The 20,623-nt window shown below is 45.2% G+C and overlaps 1 protein-coding gene across 1 annotated transcript in view; it reads right to left on the minus strand.

Moving 5' to 3' along the window:
• Positions 1 to 473: 473 nt before the first annotated feature.
• The window catches only part of fgd1 (FYVE, RhoGEF and PH domain containing 1), a 30,605-nt gene continuing 10,455 nt past the window's right edge, over positions 474 to 20,623 (minus strand). The window contains exons 2-18 of the mRNA XM_083976005.1: positions 13,863 to 14,150; positions 12,695 to 12,893; positions 11,777 to 12,560; positions 11,613 to 11,702; positions 8,349 to 8,497; positions 8,094 to 8,250; positions 7,857 to 7,995; positions 6,584 to 6,642; positions 5,900 to 6,046; positions 5,719 to 5,811; positions 5,536 to 5,615; positions 5,411 to 5,441; positions 3,965 to 4,066; positions 3,648 to 3,776; positions 3,400 to 3,558; positions 1,709 to 1,855; positions 474 to 1,160 (exon numbers count right to left, since the gene is read on the minus strand). Coding sequence (XP_083832131.1) covers positions 885 to 1,160; positions 1,709 to 1,855; positions 3,400 to 3,558; positions 3,648 to 3,776; positions 3,965 to 4,066; positions 5,411 to 5,441; positions 5,536 to 5,615; positions 5,719 to 5,811; positions 5,900 to 6,046; positions 6,584 to 6,642; positions 7,857 to 7,995; positions 8,094 to 8,250; positions 8,349 to 8,497; positions 11,613 to 11,702; positions 11,777 to 12,560; positions 12,695 to 12,893; positions 13,863 to 14,150 — 3,029 coding nt within the window. The 3' untranslated portion in view covers positions 474 to 884. The remainder of the gene's footprint in view (positions 1,161 to 1,708; positions 1,856 to 3,399; positions 3,559 to 3,647; positions 3,777 to 3,964; positions 4,067 to 5,410; positions 5,442 to 5,535; positions 5,616 to 5,718; positions 5,812 to 5,899; positions 6,047 to 6,583; positions 6,643 to 7,856; positions 7,996 to 8,093; positions 8,251 to 8,348; positions 8,498 to 11,612; positions 11,703 to 11,776; positions 12,561 to 12,694; positions 12,894 to 13,862; positions 14,151 to 20,623) is intronic.

Here is a 20,623-nt window from a genome sequence, read left to right on the forward strand (position 1 = left end):
CCATCTCCTCACATACATGAGCAGGTTGTGTAGAGGCCCGGGGATTGGGGAAGTCATGATGCTGAGAGCTGGTAACAGACTGAGGACTGGATCTGCAGGTTCTGAGAGTATACAGTGACCCTTTAGAGAACCATACCATAAATAATTAACTCATAATAACTGTGATTGTTACAAAGTGAGTTGGAGACTAAAATGTAAATGGACACCACAAACGATGAAGAAGCTGGAGAGCTTCACCGGTCCATCACTGAACTCAGAACTACAGACACAGGAACTGTTTCTATGTGATTGATGATTGAAAGTATCGTCCAATCAGAAAGCTTCAAATTCTTGCTGCCGTGCAGCTGAGGGAGGGTTTAACTCACTGGACAAACTCATTCATTTTAAAAGTTCATGTGGGGTTTTTGGCCAGCTTTCTCAATATGATACAACTCTGATGTCACAGCTCTGGGTGGAGGAATCTCCATGGCAACAAGAGCTGGGGTTCATGGGTACTGTAGTGTTAAGAGACATTCCACAGACAAAACCGAGGGAGGAAATCCCGGAGACTGATGTTTTGTTGTGAGGTCGAAAGTATACTGTGACAATTTACAATGATGATAAGGTAATTGTGTGACCAGAGGCTCCGCCCACCTCACCTCACAGGTGAAACACAGTGAACCAAGATAGAAAGAGATACGCCATCTTCTATCGACAGCAAAGAGAAATCATGCAGACAAACCACTTTAAATATACAGAGAGCCCAGTGTGTATGTGTGTGTGTGTGTGTGTGTGTGTGTGTGCGCGTGCATGTATGTTTAAAGTCTATTTTAGCTACAACTGTATGCACTGGTTTCCAATGGGGATTTATCTTCAGCATCGTCATCCTTCCTCTTCCAACAGAATCACGTGTTCTCGCCCTCCGCTGAAGCCGCTAGCTCCTCCCCTTCCTCCTCCAGACTCTCCACGATTGGCCGGTGGATCTGAAACTCCTCCCCCTTTCCAGCCCTTAACAGGACATCTATCCATCGCCGCTGTAGCTCCTCCCCCTCGGCGCTGAAGTACAGGGTCAGGTGACTCTGGGAGATCTTGAAGGCATGGCGCCTGTCCAGACGGTCACATGACTCAGGCAGAGAGACTTCAAAGCCAATCAGAGGGACGCTGCGCTGTGCCTTCACATCCTGGTGGCGACATAGAAACAGTTCATCTGAAATCAATAGCTGTGTACCCCCAGAGAAAATAACTTTTACCTTTTACAAAATATGGCAACCATTATTCATTTATATGGGAAATCTGCCAGCACACCAGCTTGACTAATTTCTCTGTATTCGAGTTTGGCTTTGCATGGCCTATGAGTAGCGATGTTACCCTTTATCTCTCTCTGTATCTTTGATTATTGCATAACGTATTTTATTTATTCATTTATTACAATTTTTATTGTTGTTGTTGGTATTATTGTTTTTTATTTTTTATTTTTTCAATTTCTATTGTCCTGTCATTGTGAGTTCATTTCATTTTTACTTTGCCACTTTGTGGATATTGAGTTTTTCCTTGATTTGATTTTGTCTTGTCAGTTTGTAAATGGAACTTTGCTCATGTTCTTGAAAAAAATCAAAAATCAAATATTCAGAAAAAAAAGAAAAATCTGTGTTCCACAGATGGACACCTCAGGGTGCATCATGGGAAATGTGTCATGGCCACAGTCCAGTGGCAGGACTGAGAAACGTACCTGTGGAGCTCCATAGATGTAGAGCACCAGTGGTTCATTTTCAGGGATGACGAACCACGCCTTCTGCCAGCCCCGCCCCCCTCCTTTCTCCATGTGGTGAAGAAAACTACAAATCACACTGTTCTCTGCTGCCAGGGAGGCCTGTTTCTATGGAGATGAGAGAAACTCAGCGTTAGTGGCGATCAGAAATGAAGCTTAGCGAAAGTTCAGACAGGAAGACTATCTCTTTAATCACGCTTCAAAGCCCTTTCCCTGTTTTCCCGCTATCCTCTTGCTCTCATAATTCAACCAATCACAGTCTGCCATCCTCTTTCTCTTCCACCAATCAGTCATTAGCGTCAAATTTAAAAGTTCTCTCTCTCTCTCCTGTCATCCAGCCGTCATTTCAGCAAACTCTCAGCCCACCTCCACCCCTGCACCACCTCCATCAAGATACAGACTTAGGGCCTGTCCCAATTCTCCCCCTAGCCCTAAATATTTGCCCTAACCCTATATTTTGCACGTTCACGTGTAGGGGTAGGGTGTCCCATTACTCTACGGAGCAAGGGGAAGTGCGATTTTGCCCTTAAAATCAGCCCTCAAAATGTAGTGAGGTCCGATGCAGGCTTAAAACGAAGTGGAAGATGAAATTACCCGCTGTCACGCTCGATCGCTGCTTAGACAAATCTAATGCTTGAAGAAACATTACTATTTCTCTCTGTGTGTTTTGTGTCGCTATGTGTGGTTTTTATTGGGGGAATCACGGTGTCGCATCAGTGGCTGCAGCTGACAGGGACAGCTAACGGCAGCAGCAAAGCTAACGGCGGCAGCTAAGCTAACGGCGGCAGCTAAGCTAACGGCAGCAGCAAAGCTAACGGCGGCAGCTAAGCTAACGGCGGTAGCTAAGCTAACATCAGGACGTCAGCTGTTAAAACCCTCCCGTTGTCGGACGCGACATGAAACTACTCCAGTTAAGTTAGCTCAGTCATGTTGTAACTAAGATATCCGCTGGAGAAAATATTTTTTCATGGACCGTTTATTGAGTCAGTGAGTTATTAAAGTTAAACAGGTAGCTAACCGTTAGCCCGGATAATCTATGATAACCATGACTAATTACAAAAATTGTTTAGACTGAGATAAACAAACACAGCCAACGCAACAGGCAACACAACAGCTGGAACCGCCGGCGTTTTTCCTGAATGAAAATAGTAGCACGCTCCACCGGTATAATTGTAAACATGTGACGTATGTTATCACGTTCGCTACATTCACTACGCTAGTGGTGTCCCATTTCCATAGGGGAAGATTTTCAGCCACTTTCCCTCAACGAGGGGAATTTACGGTTGAGGGCACTCAAAACCAAGTGGAAGTTTTAAGGGGGAGAAATGGGACAGGGCCTTAGTCTTAATCTGATCTTCAACCGAGAAGTTCCCTCATCAGGCGACTTCAAGCTTCCCTACCACCACCAGTGTCTAGGGGGGGTGGGGTGGGGTGGGGGGGGGGTATAACTACTTCAGATGCAAGCTTCTCATCCCCAGATCAGTTTACTCAGCTGGTCTACACCCTGTGGTCTAAGCGCCAAAGTTTATTTTGTTCACAATAAATGTAATTTCATCTTCATCTTCAAACCTGGCTCTCTTGTCGTAAATGGTCTGTCCTGATTGAAATGTCAAAATATCAGTAACAACAGGTGATAGTGATGTGGCACTAACCTCCAGGATGGAGCGCCTCCTCTGGGTGCTGCTGCTCAGCGTGGCGGGGGAGGGCAGCACTCCCACCAGCGTGGCGTAGCAGTCCACACACACACGGTTGGTGCGGTTGTTGTCGTATGACAGCCGAGCGCGGAACTCGGAACATTTCCCACAAACCACCTGGGTTTCAACACACAGATGATTAGTGAAGGTTGTCTGTCGGTGCAGATGTTCAACAATGTCATACAGATGTGCGACGATGGACCTACGTGTCCACAGGCTTTACAGTGGTGCCGTCTCTTGGTGATGGAGTTGAACGGCTCCTGACACTTCATACACAGAGTCACCTCCTTCTCTCTGATCGGAGTCGGCGCTCGTTTCCCCAGCTCCACGCAGCTCTGAGGAAGACAGGTCCTATCAACAGCTGTCCAGAGATGTTTTGTGTATACGGAAGATCGGTATGGAAAACGTTTTCAGGTCTGCAGGTGCTTCTTTGTGTGTGTGTGTGTGTGTGTGTGTGTGTGTGTGTGTGTGTGTGTGTGTGTGTGTGTGTGTGTGTGTGTGTGTGTGTGTGTGTGTGTGTTACCGGGGAGTGAGGTGGTGTGGACTCATCATCTCGTAGTGAACAGTTCAAATGTCTAAAGCTCTCCACCATCTGCTCATGTCTCTGGATGGTCGCCTGGATGGCCTGCACACACACACAGAGAGAGAGAGAGAGAGAGAGAGAGAGAGAGAGAGAGAGAGAGAGAGAGAGAGAGAGAGAGAGAGAGAGAGAGAGAGAGAGAGAGAGAGAGAGAGAGGTTAAAAAAAAGAAGTAGTGATAATTCCAGATTTATAGAGTCAGGTCTCTAACAGGAGTCATGTCTAATTAAAACCAGGTGCTGCTGTCAGTGACAGACAAAACTTCCTGCAGCTGTTTCACAATAAAAGCCTTCCTGGAAAGATGGTGAGACCCTGCAGTGATTTTAAAGGAGACATATTCTGCCCCTTTTCCACAAATTAAAATAGTTCCCAGGTGTCTTAAAGACATGTCTGTGACATGCTTTGGTCAAAATCCCCCAAGGATCAAACATCACAGCTCTTTTCATCCTCTCTAAACAGCCCTGTTCACAACGGCTGGTTTCAGTGCCTGTCCCTTTAAATGCAAATGAACCACTGCTTGCCCCGCCCCTTCTACTGGTACCAGATAGGGGTGGGGTTATGCAAATTCGAAAACAAGTTACATCACTGGAAGACAACTGAGGGAACAGCTCGTAACCACCTGGATTTCAACCTAGGGAGTCTGAAAATTACAGATTTTTTTGTCATTTCTCACATTTTGCAGGCCAAAAGGCAAAACAAACACCTAAATATATGTTAAAGAGCCTTCAGAAGGTGATATTTCCATAATATGTCTCCTTTAAAGGGGAATTGCAGTTTTTTTTACAATCTGGACCTTATTTGTAGCATAAAATATGATCATTTACTCACCCACGGGGTCAGCTGTTATCAACATCCGGGGTCTGTGGGTTGACCTACTGACCTCTGACCTGGATGATGTCATCTCAGAGCGCTGCCCGGCTCATTCTGATAATAATCATTCCGCTTTGGGAGAGATGACATCATCCAGGTCAGAGGTCAGTAGGTCAACCTACAGACCAACCTACAGATGTTGATAACAGCTAACCCCGGACTCAGAGGGGAACAGCACTAGCCTATCAGAACTAAATATTGGTGAAATGAACGAGTTTCTCAGCAGATAATGTGTTATTTAAAGACTGCATTCTGCTGCCCTGTAGACTCCATTATACGGGTATACACGGCTCTGGGCTGGGTCTAATTTCATCAGAACGACTTGTAATGACACCAAAGTTATCTGGGTGAGGAAATGATCGTATTTTTTGCTAGAAATAAGGTCAGGATTGTAAAAAACGGCAATTCCCCTTTAATGTAAACATCTGCTCAGGTAGTTGTGAGCATCACTGTAGTAACTGAACACCAGACGGCTCTCAGGGTCCTGTACAGAGAGCAGAAACCAGGACTGTGTGTCTACCTGGATCCAGTCTTTCTTCTCCTCCTCTGTCCTGCAGAGACAAAGACAGGAAACCAATCAGAGGTCAGCAAGACTTTAGGAGGCCTGGTTCACAACAGGGCAACAGGGGTGAAGTGTGTCTGTACCTGGCCTGAAGCTCCAGGGACCTCTGCTTCCCACACACCAGGAATGTCCTGGGGACGGCAACACTGCTGGTCTCCTTCAGCTGGAGGTCAGAGAACAAAGGACAGAGGTCAGAGGACAAAGGACAGAAGCCAGAGGACAGAGGTCAGAAGACAGATGTCAGAGGAAAGACCTGTGTGTCTCACCTCCATGCCGTCCACGTCGATGCGAGCGCGGACACCATATTTCTGTCCAATCAGACGTAGCTTGGGGACGCAGTACAGCAACCTGTCATTAAACTGCAAAGAGACAATGTTACTGCAGGACGGTGGACAGCAGGGTCCTATAGAAATAAAAGGCAAAAAGAGAGGTGGACGGTGGACACACCAGTATGAGGTATCTGTCCTGCGTGGTCCCATTCTTGTTGGACAGTTTCAGGATGTGTCCTTCTTTAATGAGCTCGTTAGTTGGGTTAACGATGTCCTCTTCTCCTCCCAACAACTCATACACCTTCAACAACTTCCTCATCCGCTCCTGACAGAGACACAGACACAGGGAGAGTCAGACAGAGTCGCGCAGCTGATGATGAACACTTGTACATCATTGTGATCATTGTGATCATCACATGTGCATTTTTTATGTGCATGTGTGCTCAAAAAGTGTGACAGAAATAAAAGGGACAAAGGTAATACATGGAGGAGAGATGAGCTACAGTTCAGTTTCTCTGGTCTGTAACCAGGTGGTGGTGGTGGGTGACACTGACTCCCTGTAAAGGTCACCTGGTTACCATGGATATCTGAGATTTGAGCAAATAAAACCATCAAATAGCTGCAGCTGCAGAGTTGCTGTGTAGCTCTAACACAGGAGCCATGATGGAGTTCAATCAAACACACAAACACATGGAGGAGCAGCAGCAGCTCCGTTGATGAGTGTGATCAGAGCCGTTTAATTAAAGATGAAGTGACACTTAATGACAGAGTTTCATCTGAGTCATAGTTATATATCTCTCCGTGTGTGTGTGTGTGTGTGTGTGTGTGTGTGTGTGTGTGTGTGTGTGTGTGTGTATGTTACCATCTTCCTGATGGCAGCGTTGGAGTGTTCTGCTGCTGTGGCAATGAGCTCCAGAGATTCTGCAGAGGAGAGGACAGAGTTTACAGAGATTCAGACCAGGTCTCCTTATCTGATGATGAGAACCACGCAGACGATGGTCCAGTAGATGGTTTAATCAGACCAGCACAGACCCTGTCATGGGTCAGGTTCTGTCTATGATGGTTCCTTTGGACCATCTGTTTATAGCACCAACTTTATGACCATGTGATCTTTACAGCCCAGAATCATGAGGTCTCTCATCAAGTCTCTAACTTGAGGTGTGATCTACAGACGTCCTGCTGCTGCTGCTGCTTTAATAATCTGGAACATCTCAGGGGCGGTGTTTAGCTCAGTTGGTAGAGCACCCGCCCCATGTGTAGGGGCTAATAGTCCTCGCTGCAGGCGGCCCCGGTTCGAGTCCCGCGTCGAACGGCCCTATCCTGCGTGTCATTTCCCCCCTCTCTGCCTCCCATTTCCTGTCACACTCTGAACTGTCCTATCTAATAATAAAAGGCATGAAAACGCCAAAAAAATATACTTAAAAAAATAAAAGAATAATAATCTGGAACATCTCAGTTTGAAAACTCTGGTCTGAAATCAGTAGCCTCGTAAACCAGCCTCTCCCGGAAATGCATTATTTCATTTCCGAGGGAGAGTCTGGCCTCATTCCCCTTGTAAGCGTTTGGCCTGAAACCCTCAGAAGGCCGAGCCAATCAGCATCGCCGCTCAGATTTCTGCGATTGACACAGCACGTTGGCCAATCAGGGACCGACTGGTGCAAAGCCCCGTCACTACACTGCGCGACTCTTACCTACCTATCTATCAGTAGCAGCCTAAAAACAGCAACAAGGGAAGTTCTTACTGAAATACCATCCGTTACAGCAATTAAACAAGAGCAAGAGTCGGCGCTTGTTGAGTTTCTTGAAGGAAAAGACGTTTTTGCTGTTCTTCCAACTGGATTCGGCAAAAGTTTGATATACCAACTTGCTGATTGGCTGAATGGGGATGTCTGTCAACGCTCCACCCAGCTCCCGCCCAGCTCCCGCCCACCCCAAACGCTCACAGGGGGATTGAGGCCAGATTCTCCCTCAGAAATGAAATAATGCATTTCCGGGAGCGGCTGCTTTTCTTGGAGGTTTGGGTCCCTAAACCTCATGTTGGGTGGTTGGATGTAGGACAGGGTCTCAGGGTCTGACTGTGTGTTTCTACACAGAGGTGTCAGTGCACTGGTGTTGGGTGTGTTTGTTTCTCATACTCTGGGCATCCCTGTAGTCTGGGGCGTCCTCCGGCAGCCGGTGGAGATAGTCTTTGAGTAGAAGCTCGTAGCGTGGGATCCTCTGAACCGGCTCCAGCATGTGGTGCTGCAGAGTCAGGTTCCCACAGCGCTCCTCCCTCTGCACAAACACACACACACACACACAGCTGTTTACATCTAGACAGACTAAACACCCCCATCATTCTCATCAGACTGAATAGCGACAGAGATCTGGACCTGGATCTCCTGGATAATGGTCTTGAACTGAACCGATCTCTCCATCCAGGTGTTGACGAGCTCCATGGCTCGGTCAAAGTTCTTCACATACTCTCCGTACATCTTAAGGAAAGGAGCCAGCTTCTGCAGGATGTCCCCGATCCGTGGGTTTGAATCCCTGCAGACAAAAAGGAGGATCAGGGTCAGAGTGAATCCTGGGTAGGACCAGGACCAGGACCAGGACCAGAAGAGGAAGAGGCAGAAACTCATCCTCACCACTCCTCCATCCTCTTCTGCAGCGCCGGCAGCAGGAACTGCTGATGGAAGCAGTAGATGGAGCAGATGTTGGAGAAGATCCCCTGAACCACGTCACAGGGGAAGGAGGAGCGAGACCGAGACTCCTCCATGAGTCTGGCACAGAAGACCTGCAGGAGGAGAGCAGCAGACGGTTTAGAGACCGGGCCATGAATTAGAATTACCACCAGCCGCCTTCTTATGGTAGCAGCTGAATTTAAATTTGTTCATAGAGTTTATTTCTCTCCCGAGCGTAGGTTTAGACTCAAACAGACTGCCGGCGATCTTTGTGACAGGTGTCCTCATTCAAAAGTGGGAACCTACATGCATATGTTTTGGGATTGTGTAACAGTAAAAACTCTTTGGGTCCACGTCGCTCAAACACTGTCAGATTTGTTGGATAAACATCTCCCATTTTGCCCGGCCCTTTGGCTTTTTGGTTACAACCCAAACGTTATACTACCATATACACAGAAACTAATCATTCTTGCTGCCTCAACGGCTGCAAAAAAGACTATTCTTAAAAGTTGGTTTGAACCAAGTATTGTAATGGATAAAGTCTGGGTTGCATTGTTTTATGATATTTGTCTGTTGGAAAACTCTACAGCCAAAGTTAATGGTGCAAAACTTGAGACATTAGCTGTTTGGTCACATGCTATTGCCTATATTCCTGGGCTATTTTAATTTGTGCTTTATTTAAATTATGGTTTGGTGGTGTATATTTGTGCAGAATTATGTTTTTCTTTTTGCTGGCATTTGTTTGGGTGACCTTTACTTAAATGTATATACTTTGTTGGTCAATAACAAATGGATATAGCCGAGCTGAATTTTTTTTTTCTTCTCTTTTCTTTCTTTTAAACATGAATTAGTATCTTATTTCTGTTTCTTTCTACCAAATGAAACAGCATGCAGGGTTTTCTTTTTCTCTTTTTGTTTGTTTGTTTTTGTTTTGTGTGTGTAATTTGTAATTTTTGTTGTTGTTATTAGTCCATACCTTTGTTAAGGAGTTGTATGTCATATTTTTTTCTCTATTTTTCAATTAAAGAAAAAAAAAAAAAAATGGTAGCAGCTGAAACTATTCACAGCAATATAATACAGTGAGGTTTCCCTGGCAACAGTAGCTGGGTTTCCATTACAGGTTTTCGCAAAATAAGTACAATCGCTGTTTGCAAGTGTTTCCATTGAAAGGTGTTTTGCAAATGAGTCGTAAGTCTTGTGAAGTCTCGTCTCGTGAGATCACATCATTCTCGTCCCGCGAGACTTGTTTTTAGACTTGTTTCTGTTTTATAATAGCGTCATGTTAATTGTCTTTCTTTGTAGTTTTTATGTCTGTTGGTTTGTGTTGGATACATGTGTTTGTTGTACGTGTTTTTCCTGTTTTATGAATTCTGTTGTTATGTCCTTGTGTTCATTTTAATGGCTTTTAACACCTTGCCAGGAGGACTACAGTCGGAAACTAGCCGTTGGCTAACACTGGCACCTTTGCATTTTATTATGTTCATTAATGTGCATTGTCCTCCTTGCCTAAATAAATAAATTAAATTAAATAGCAGAAGACGAAGGCAGCGTTTGATTGCTCAAAGGCAAAAGCCCTTATGAAAAACCACCTCATGAGAGTGTAAAAATGTTTTAGTGATATTTGAGAGGTTTTTCAAAATGTAGGTGTTTCCATTACCAGTTTTTTATTGCTATATTTAGGTTTCACGCATTTCTAGGGGTGATGGAAACGCACCCAGTGAAACACACAGCAGTGTCACAGAGAGAGAGGTGTTCCAGTATGGAGTAAGATCACTTCCAAAAAGATGTGTCCATGATTCTAACCATTCGTATTCATAATGATAAACATTCGTATGTCAATAAAAAAAGTTGTACCCAAAATTCTGCTGTCATACACATGAGTCTGAGAAATTGTTCGGGTTAGGATTGTTTTTATGTGAGTATGAATCTGAAAGCTGTGAGTGCAGTCTTGTGATTACAACTCCAATTTCTACGACTACAAAGTCTTCACTGTGAAATTCAAGTTTGTGGGTACGAGTAGAAAAAGTGTTGAAATGACGTCACATGCAGGTCGCAGGGGAAAGTAATGGAACCCCGATGCGGGTCATTCTATGAAAATGGTAGCTTTTTTAACAGCTATTTCATGTTTCATTTGTATTATTTTAACAACTTAAATATGGTCACATAACAGTTAAACCACTTACCATTATAAATCAACATAAATTACAGCTTAATGAATTTTAATATTTTTATTATATTATACTAAAAAATGCTTATGATGGTTGGTGTTAATGATCATCATTGGTGTTGCCCACTGGTCACAGCTTTTAGATTCATACTCACATAAAAACAATCCTAACCCTAACAATTTCTCAGACTCATGTGTATGACAGCAGAATTTTGGGTGCAACTTTTTTATTGACATACAACTGTTTATCATTACGAATACGAATTGTTTAGGGCCACAGCCGTCAGGTGGGGCTACATGATCAGAAAGGTACTGGGGTTCGATTCAAGTCATTTTAACACTGAGGTCGGCGCACGCGTTTACGCGACGGTCTTGATATGTTTTTGTTTGTATTTCGGTCATTTTACGCCATAGAAACGCGGTTTAACTGCTCCGTGACCGAGGGACGGCTCCCCTCTTTATACACCCGCCCTCGACAACCATGTTATTCACAGCCAGGGTTTGAGAGCCAATAACTAATATTTTTGTTTGAAGAGGGAAAAAAAAGCTAATTTCTCATTTAAAAAATCTGATGAAGCTTTGAAGTCAATATTCAGCTTCTTTTATCTCACATTTAAGACATTTGGTGAAAATAGAATGCCAGAATGACAACATTTATGCTCAAAAGGCGATTTTACAAAATTTCATTTTAGACTTGTTTTCTACACTTATCTATTACTGTATTCATATCCTATTTCAAGCACCAAAAGAGTTTGTTCTCATGTCTGAAGGAGTGTTTTCACAAGGGATTTGAAATTTTTCAGAAAATTTGGCCTAAATTATTTTTTTATACAGTGTTCTAGGACAAATTGGCCTCAGTGTGCTTAGAGCGGAAGATTAGACATAAAACACTTGAGTATTGTTACATCTGTCTATCAAACATGTCTGTATTCAGTTTTAAGCAGTGTATGTGATTTGGTGTTTGCGCATAGAGTGGGCCACAAACAGAAATCTTGTTTAGGGCCACCAAAATGCTAGGGCCGGCCCTGCTCCATATTCCAGGTCCTGTGTCGGGGACTCACCTGGTCCAGGAGGTGGAGCTTGGACACGTAGGCGGTCTCTGTGTGCAGCAGCTCGTTGGCTATGTTGAAGACCCTCTGCTGGACCGACATCTGGATGGAGACAAGGCGTCAAACATCTGCACCACCAACCCAGCGACATCCCATAAACGGAGACTCAGACTCACCTCGGCGGAATCCTGTCTGTCCGTCTTGGGGGGCGGCAGCACCAGAGTAAGCTCCGCCTCCTCCTCCTCCAAGTCGCTGTCCCCCTCCTCGCTGAAGTCTCTCCTCCTCCTCGCCGCTCCTCTCACATCCCCGTCTCCGTCCCCGTCGCCGCCCTCCCCCGCGTACGAGGAGGAGCTGGAGAGGCGGGGCAGGAGGGCGGGGCTGCAGGGGTAAACCACGCCTCCATCCTCCACGCCGGCAAAGCACAGCTCCTCGCTGTGCGACGGAGAGCTGATGCTGTCGATCCCACTGTCCCGATTGGCCAACTTCCCGTCCGTCTGCGAGGACGGGAGGGACAGGCGTTCCGAGGGGAGCTCCGATTGGTCGAGCGGCAGCTGCTGCTGCTGCTGTTGGTCCCTCATCTCCACGGCGACCACATCATCCTCCAGGTGTTTCTCTGACGCGCTGTAACCCGACTCCATGGACAGCCGCTTCTGATGGACGTCGTCACGACACGCCGCCGCCAGCTCCTCATCATCATCATCATCATCGTCATCGACATTGTCGTCATTGACGTCGTCACCTTCATCAGTACGTAGGTTTCCTTCCTCCTCCACATCCCCCTCTGTGATGTCATCTTGATCTTTGGCCTCAGACGGCGGCTCTTCATCGGTCGGTGGCGTGACAAGTGATGAAGACAACGGTGGTGATGAAGGTCGAGAGGAGGAGAGAGAGGAGGGGGGGTCATGGAGGCGGGGACACAGAGCCCCCCCGGTGATGTCAGGAACCACAATGATCTGCTCGCTGATGACGCACAATAAGAGCACGATGAATGAACACAAACACACACCCAACACACATTAATAATAACTGCAAAGTAACTCTCGCACAAATTTTAAATGACGACATCACACCTCCTCCGACCAATCAGAACTCACCGTTCAAACTTCTCGATGAGTGATAGGACACAGGTCGGGGAAGCGGTACCGTCGCCGCGTGCGGGTGGAGAGCGCCCCCCTCGAGGGTCTGCTGGGAGCGGTCTACAGGGTGGGGGAGGGGGGAGGGGCTTGTCTGGAGCCCTGGGGCGTGGCCTGGATGCCCCCGCCTGCTGCTGGAGGTGCGGAGGTTTCGGGGGGACTGTGGAGGATGGAGTAACAGGTCAGTTACTGTATGTCATGAGTGTTTTTAACCTTTAAAGGGATATTGCAACATTTTTGGCATATTCGCCCATGGGCGAATGAACTTAAGAGTAGGTTCATTACCTTTAATTGTCGGTGCAAGCTATTTTTAGATCAGTGAGACGTGAGCTGCTCAGCTAACGCACCGGAGTCATATGGTATTTCTACATTTCCTTCATCAAACTAAATACACAATCCAACAACTCCAAAACGCTCTGGTGGACAAGTTGTGACCTGCACATTCACCACGCTATGAAATAATGACGTATAATTATGTAACATTACGACACATGAAGCAAATACTCTGAACTACTTTCGCTTTTGAAGTCACTGCTGAGCAGCCGTGTCTGAAATATAGTTCTGGCTACGTATTTACCTCGAAAACAACTCTGTCTCGTAACGTTCCGTTATTATTTTCATAGTGTGGTGAATGTGCAGGTCACAGAGTGTTTTGGAGTTGTTGGATTGTGTATTTGATGAGTTTGATGGGGGGAAAGCCCGGAAATGCTGCGTGCTGTGCAGAGCTCACATCTCTGTTCCGCCCATCTCAAAACAGCTTGCACCGACAATTAAAGCAGAAGTAAGTGATCCGGTCGTTTTGGCTAACTTCTTGTCAGCCGCCCCTTTATGCCGTTCTCTCTCCTCATTGGATAAAGGTTGTAGGATACAAGGAAAGTTTTCTCCTCGGCTTACAGCAGAGCAGAGTGACTGACAGACCCGTGTTTCGGACCAAACACTCTATAGAAGTGATCGCTGTCGGAAGATACAACTATTTAAGACTTATATTAACACAAACATTCCACTTACTTCTGCTTTAAAGGTAATGAACCTACTTCTAAGACTATAGGGATTAGGGCAATAGGCAAATTTGCTAAAATGTTGAAATATCCCTTTAAATAAAAATAGATGATTGTGTTGAGTGTTTCACCCTGAGGTTTGGGCCCGGGCAGCGGTGGACGGCTCTTGCTCGGTGGTGTTATTGTGGCAGCTGGCAGCTCCGGCGGCCCCGTGTCATTGACCAGTAGCAGCCCGGCAGCAGACCCTCGGCGCTCCGTTAGCTCCACCCCTCCCTCCAGGGAGGAGAAGCTGGTCCCTGGGTCAGAGCTGGGCTGCTGGGGAGTGTCGGCGTCCAGTGCCCCCTGGTGGCCACACGGAGAGCAGGATGGCTCCAGAGAGAGACTCTTTGTCAGCAAACTGGGACTGGAGGAGGAGGGACCTGGAGAGGGGCAGAGGAGCACGATGATCATAGTCTCCTGAGACCCAGCAACACATTTTTAAATTGAAATTTCACTCATTATCTACTCATTATCTACTACGTGAAGTCTGCGAAATTGTCCCGAAATTTTTTTTTAAAGTCTATTTTTCAAGCTTGTTTGTAGCAGAAGCTTCTCGAAGCTCCTCTTCCCTGAAATATAGACTTATTTAATTTTTTCGGGACAATTACGCATTTCGGGGCTTCAGTACAAGACGGACATTACATACGAGCAGCATGGAGGTATTTGGATGTTTTTTGGTGTGTCTTTTTGTTACGAAGACAGTTGGTATCCATTTGCAACCGTTATATGGACATGCACTGCTACGCCGAGACCCCCTGTAACTCAGAGAAGCCACGGATAGCTCTGAAACTTCTCCCTTTCAATTTTGGGTGAACTATCCCTTTAAGTCATGTTGTTTCTTAAAGGGAGCAACCTGCCCTTTACTATGATATCTTGTGTGTGGGGGTGTGACCTTCCATACTTCCTGTGTGTCTCTTTTTAAAATGGCCGACATCTCAACAAGGGAAATGTGAGTATGATATTGACAATTTTAAGTATTTTGAATCCTATATTTTTATTTTTTTAATATAAGTAAACATCTCAGCAAGATGTAAGTGCATTTTCAGAGCTGAATTGATTGATTGAAAAAAGCAAATTTTACGAATGTACTCTGTGATAGACGTCAGGATTCTGTACTTGTGTTTGCTTCACATTTCTTCAGGAACAACTCTTTGAGGCTGAGTGAATTCTTTAGAAATCACTGAGAGAGATTGAGAAATAAAAAAATTTCAGAGGATGAGAATCCAAGGAAAGATGATGACCCTGCAGGAGAGTGTAAAAGTTCAGATGAGGAGGAGGTACATGAGAGAGATCATGACACAGAGCTGGATCAAGTGCACAATCGGCCTCTATGGACCAAAACCAACACGTAGTGTTTGGAGGTTTTTAATCAGTGCAAAATGATTGCTTCTAGAAATATGTTCCAGAAAATAGATCCCGTGATTTTATTATTGACCCTAAACAATGATTAATAAATGAAAAATGTTCATGGATGGACAGCAAGCCTTTTGTTAAAGGGATAGTTCAACATTTTGGCAAATTGGCCCATTCCCATAATCCCTATAGTCATAGCAGTAGGTTCGTTACCTTTAATTGTCGGTGCAAGCTATTTTTAGAACAGCGGAGCAGAGCCGCGAGCTGCTCAGAGCTACGCTACGGAGACTCATGGGATTTCTTGGTTTCCCTCATCGAACTCATCAAATACACAATCCAACAACTCCAAAATGCTCTGGTGGACAAGTTGTGACCTGCACATTCACCACGTTATGAGATAATAACAGAACGTTACCAGACAGAGTTGTTGTAGAGGGAAATTCATGCAAAACCGCTGATGTGCGTTGCCTTCAGGGACAGTTTTTCATCAAACAGTCTCTGTATTTCCCTCTAAAACAACTCTGGTAACGTTGTGTTATTATCTCATAGCGTGGTGAATGTGCAGGTCACAACTTGCCCACCAGAGCGTTGTGGAGTTGTTGGATTGTGTATTCGATGAGTTTGATGAGGGAAACCAAGAATCCCATGAGCCTCCGTAGCCTAGCTCTGAGCAGCTCACGGCTCTGCTCCACCGTTCTAAAAATAGCTTGCACCGATAACTAAAGGTAACGAATCCACTGCTATGACTATAGGGATTATGGCAATGGACCAGTTTGGCAAAATGTCGAACTATCCCTTTAAGGTATCAGGCATAGGAGCATACGATGCAACCTGTTCCTCTTGTAGGATCACCATCTCAGGACAAATGTCTAATGATGAAATCACAAAAGTAAATAGTGTAGTTGATAAAGAAGAATGAAAACCCCATAACTGACATTAGTTTTTTTTTATGTGTTACTGTACGTTACTGGATAATTCTTGTCTCTCCATGTACATAATAAGCAGAGTAAGGGGCTTATGCTGTATGAACTAGTGTCCTTACAAAGATAGGAATACAAGGTTTTGTGTGTGTGTGTGTGTGTGTGTGTGTGTGTGTGTGTGTGTGTGTGTGTGTGTGTGTGTGTGTGTGTGTGTGTGTGTGTGTGTGTGTGTGTGTGTGTGTGTGTGTGTGTGTGTGTGTGTGTGTGTTACCAACTTGTGGTGGTGTGGCTGTTTTTACAATCAGCTGATTTCACACACACACATGCAGGCTCAGTAATAGCTTCCATATGACGTCTGGTGGTTTGTCTGTCTAACGGCTGCAGCTCATTGGCTGAATCCCTCCTGACAGCTGATCATTTGAAACAACAACATCACTTTCAAAATAAACCTGAAACGTCAAGACCACAGTTATGTGAAAGTCATGACTTATATTTTCTTGAACTCTTAGCAACTTCACCCAAAAGAGATTGTTGGTGTCACATCAACTGTACTACAATTCCCATAATGCTTCAGAACAGTGGCTAAGACTCAGGCATCAGAGCTATGTCATTAGCCTGATATAAAGACCAGAAAACCAAACACTGACCAAATCAAACCACCAGTAGGCTACCAGTACCAATCATCCATTGAGGGTCAAAATGAATTTCCCCAGCTCTCCAGGTCACTAGTCCTACAGGTTAACAGTTCTCTGGGTCACTAGTCCTACAGGTTAAAGGGATATTTCACTCACAATTCAAATTTCACTCATTATCTACTCACCCTCATGTCGACTAAGGGCTGGGAGAAGTTTCAGAGTCCTCCGTGCCTTCTCTGAGTTACAGGGGGGCTCGGCGCAACACTGCGAACGGAGCTCACTTTTCTTCATCCAAAAAGACACACCAAAAAACATCCAAATACCTCCACAGTGCTCGTCTGTAATGTCCCTCTTGTATTGAAGCCCCGACATGAGAAATTGTTCCGGAAAAAATTAAATAAGTCTATGTTTTAAGCTTGTTTGTAGCGGAAGCTCCCAGTGTCTCAGTTCACGGCTTTGCCTGTGTCTGTGCAAATCTCGCACGATTTGCATTGACACCCAGTTCACGGCTCCGCAAGTCGCACGAGATTCCGGCAGAGCAACACTGGAAGCTTCCGCTACAAACAAGCTTAAAACCTGTACTTGTTTAATTTTTTTTCGGAACAATTTCTCATGTTGGGGCTTCGGTACAAAAGGGACATTACAGACGAGCACTATGGAGCTTTTTGGACGAAGAAAAGTGAGTTCCGTTCTCAACCGTCATATGGACATGCAGTGCTGCACAGAGCCCCGTTGTAACTCAGAGAAGGCACGGAGGACTCTGAAACTTCTCCCAGCCCTTATTCCACATGAGGGTGAGTAGATAATGAGTAAAGCATTAGTGAAATTCACTAGTCACTAGTCCTACAGGTTAACAGTTCTCCAGGTCATTGGTCTTCCATGTACCACCTGGTTAACAATTTTTCAAGACATCAGCCCTCCAGGACCTCTTTCATCCATGTCATCAGTTCTCCAGGACCTCAGTCCTCCAGGTACCTTGTCCTTAAGGTCAACTGTTCTCCAGGACCTCAGTCCTGCAGGTCAGAGGTCCTCCAGGTTTATTCTCTGCTTTCTGCTGAGCTCTCGATTTCTTTGTCCTCTCAGACTGATGAATAATTCATAAATGATCAGAAACCTGTCAGATGATCAATACTGCACTGACATCAGCTGTGGGTGAAATGGTGAAAACCTGTCTTGGTGGAACATCTATATGTAGATTTATGCTTGTTTACTGTAATGTGTTTTCTTTGAGGAAGATTTTACACATTTATTCGAATGCTGCCAATTGACAGCACAGCATACAGACCATAACCAGAACTCATTATGTCCAGTGTGAATGCTGCAGCTAAGGGATTGCTCTTTACTGAGGAGAAGGAGGTTTTGAAAACAAGATAAAGACAAGAGAGAGGAGAGCTCGGCACCCACTGACAGGTTTATACCTACAGCCCACATCCAGTGAGTCAGCCTACAAGAATACTAATGTCTTCACAGTACGGTAGCCAGGAACTGTCTGTGAACTTGTGTTGGTGGAGAACAAGAAGCTGAAGTTCCTCAGCCCCATTAGTCAGGATGACTGAAGGCAAGGGGTATGACACTGGGGATGTCATCTTCTTTCACCCCTCCTATCCTTCCTAAGGGAATGTTCATATGCTCTCATGCAATCACCACTGCCACAGTGAGCAAACCCTAAACCCTCGACATTAGGAAAAAAACAGGTCTGTAGGTGGTCTGGATCTCACAGGGTTGTTGAGCTTGAGCAAAAGTCCCTGCTGTCTGAAGCCCTGTTTCCACTATGCAGTACGGTACGGGTCGGTACGGAACGGTACGCTTATTTCAGCGTTTCCACTACCATGGAACCGTACTGGTCCCATGGTACCCGTTACCATTTTTGTAACCCTTCTGGTTGGGGTACCTAGCACACAGGACCGGTTCCCTTGGGGAGGAGCCGAAGCACTGCGAGCTGGTGATTGGTCGACGGACATCTGAAGCACAACAACACAACCGACCGCGAGCCAGTGGCTATAGTAGCCTGCCCTACAGTAAAAATGGCACATAAAATAAAAAAGGAGTAAAGCAACATAAGCATCAAAGATGTTCAATCAAACCCACATAGTTTGAAACAACGTTCAAAACACACAGCCAGTGTCACAACTAAGCATATAATGTCAGCTAGCTTAATGTCAATGTATAATGTAAAACACCATAGACGGGCTAACAGAAATTTGCCATTTCGCGGCAACCGAGCCATAGCAGTAAAGCTGCTACGTCTTCCTCTCAGGGGAGTAAACGAGCCAAGTAACGTATCCGCACACTTTTAGAAATTCTTTTTAGGAGATTAGTGTTAGTCTCATTGATGAAATTTAACAACTGTGGCAGTCGCATTATTAGTTTGTTTGAATGAAAAGTGAGCAGGGCTGCCTCTGTATTTCTATGGGAGTCCTATCGCCACTCTGTTATATCAATCGCTCTGGTCGGCAGTCGTCAGGGCGGTGTGTGGGGGCCTTTAGTAGTGACGCTTCGACACGCACTCCGCCCACCCCTGAAGGTCCCCTTACACAGTGGAAACGCAAAGCTGACCATATCCGACCCGAACCGTACCCGTACCGTTCCGTACCGACCAGTACCGCACTGACAGTGGAAACGAGGCTTAAATCTTATTGGGTTCAGGTGAATACATTCTGCCTGAAAGAGCATGTGTACCACCCGAAGGTAAAGTCCAATCACAGTCACCATAAAATAACATAATTTAAGAACCAGTGTAGGGAGGCAGACCTCACTATGGACAGTGGAGAACTTAAAGAGCTTTGACAGAACGGGTCGCATGCACCTATCGACTGCCTTTACATAAAATCATATGTGAACAATAATGAATGCTAAAAAAGGAAACACTGTGCTACTGCCTCTACCAGTGCCAGTTGACCAGTGCCTGTTTATTAGGACACTTCATACCTTTGGGTTTGATTTGGTTGCTTGTAGGTGGTTTAAAAATCAAGCAGGCTAAGGCTATAAGGCTATTATTGGACATTCACCACCCAAACTTCCTCTACTTTACTCTCTTACACTTCAAGTGTGAGGAATTATCTTGTAATTTGTAATTTATTTATTTAGAAGTCAGGACAATGCACAATTAAAAACTACTTAACCTCAGTGTGCAAATGAATACAAGAAGACTGGTTAGCGACAGGTAGGTGAACAGGCAAACCATTCCTCAAAAAGCCCTGTGGTGGCAGGTTTTTGTTCCAACCAACCAAGAGTGCACAGTTTGACCACTCAACTGTCTGAAGACTGAGATCAGTTGATTAAATGAGGCAGGTCTGGTGTGCTGCGGCTTGGTTGAAAAGAAAACCTGTAGCCACACTGGCCCTTTGTGGGATAGGTTACCAATGCTTGATATAGGTCAGTAGGAAGGAGGGAGGTTGTTGGTTGGTTGGTTGGTTGGTTGGTTGGTTGGTTGGTTGGTTGGTATGATGGTGCAAACAAAGATCAGAGCAACAGATCAGTATGTATCTATACTGTATATAGGTCCGTTAGACTGGCAAATTTAGTAGCTGGGTTGGTCTGCAGCATCTTTGTTTCACTATACAATATTTTTCAGTCAGTGAGCTCCGCCCACACAAACACAAGATATTCACCCAAGTAAAAGATGTTTCTCCATGAGCCAGATTCTGGTGAGTGTTCACAGAGAGTACCTGGATCAATATTTCTGGCATTTAAGTCTGGGAAGGTAGGTTTCTAGATCTTTTCGACTTAACCAACAGCTTCCCTTTGCATGTTTCTGGTTTTATGCGCTAAGCTAAGCTAACCCCATTCTGGATCAGTACACAGAGCTGAGAACAAGAAATGCTTGACTGTTCCTTTAATACATCAAGGCTGATGCAGCACCACTGTCACCCACACACACATGTATGTCAGTGATGCATGTTATATTGCAGGCCTCATCAGAACCAGATGCTGCAGCTGAATAGA

The sequence above is a fragment of the Trachurus trachurus genome (genome assembly GCF_905171665.1).
Source record: "Trachurus trachurus genome assembly, chromosome: 7".
Classification (NCBI taxonomy): domain Eukaryota; kingdom Metazoa; phylum Chordata; class Actinopteri; order Carangiformes; family Carangidae; genus Trachurus; species Trachurus trachurus.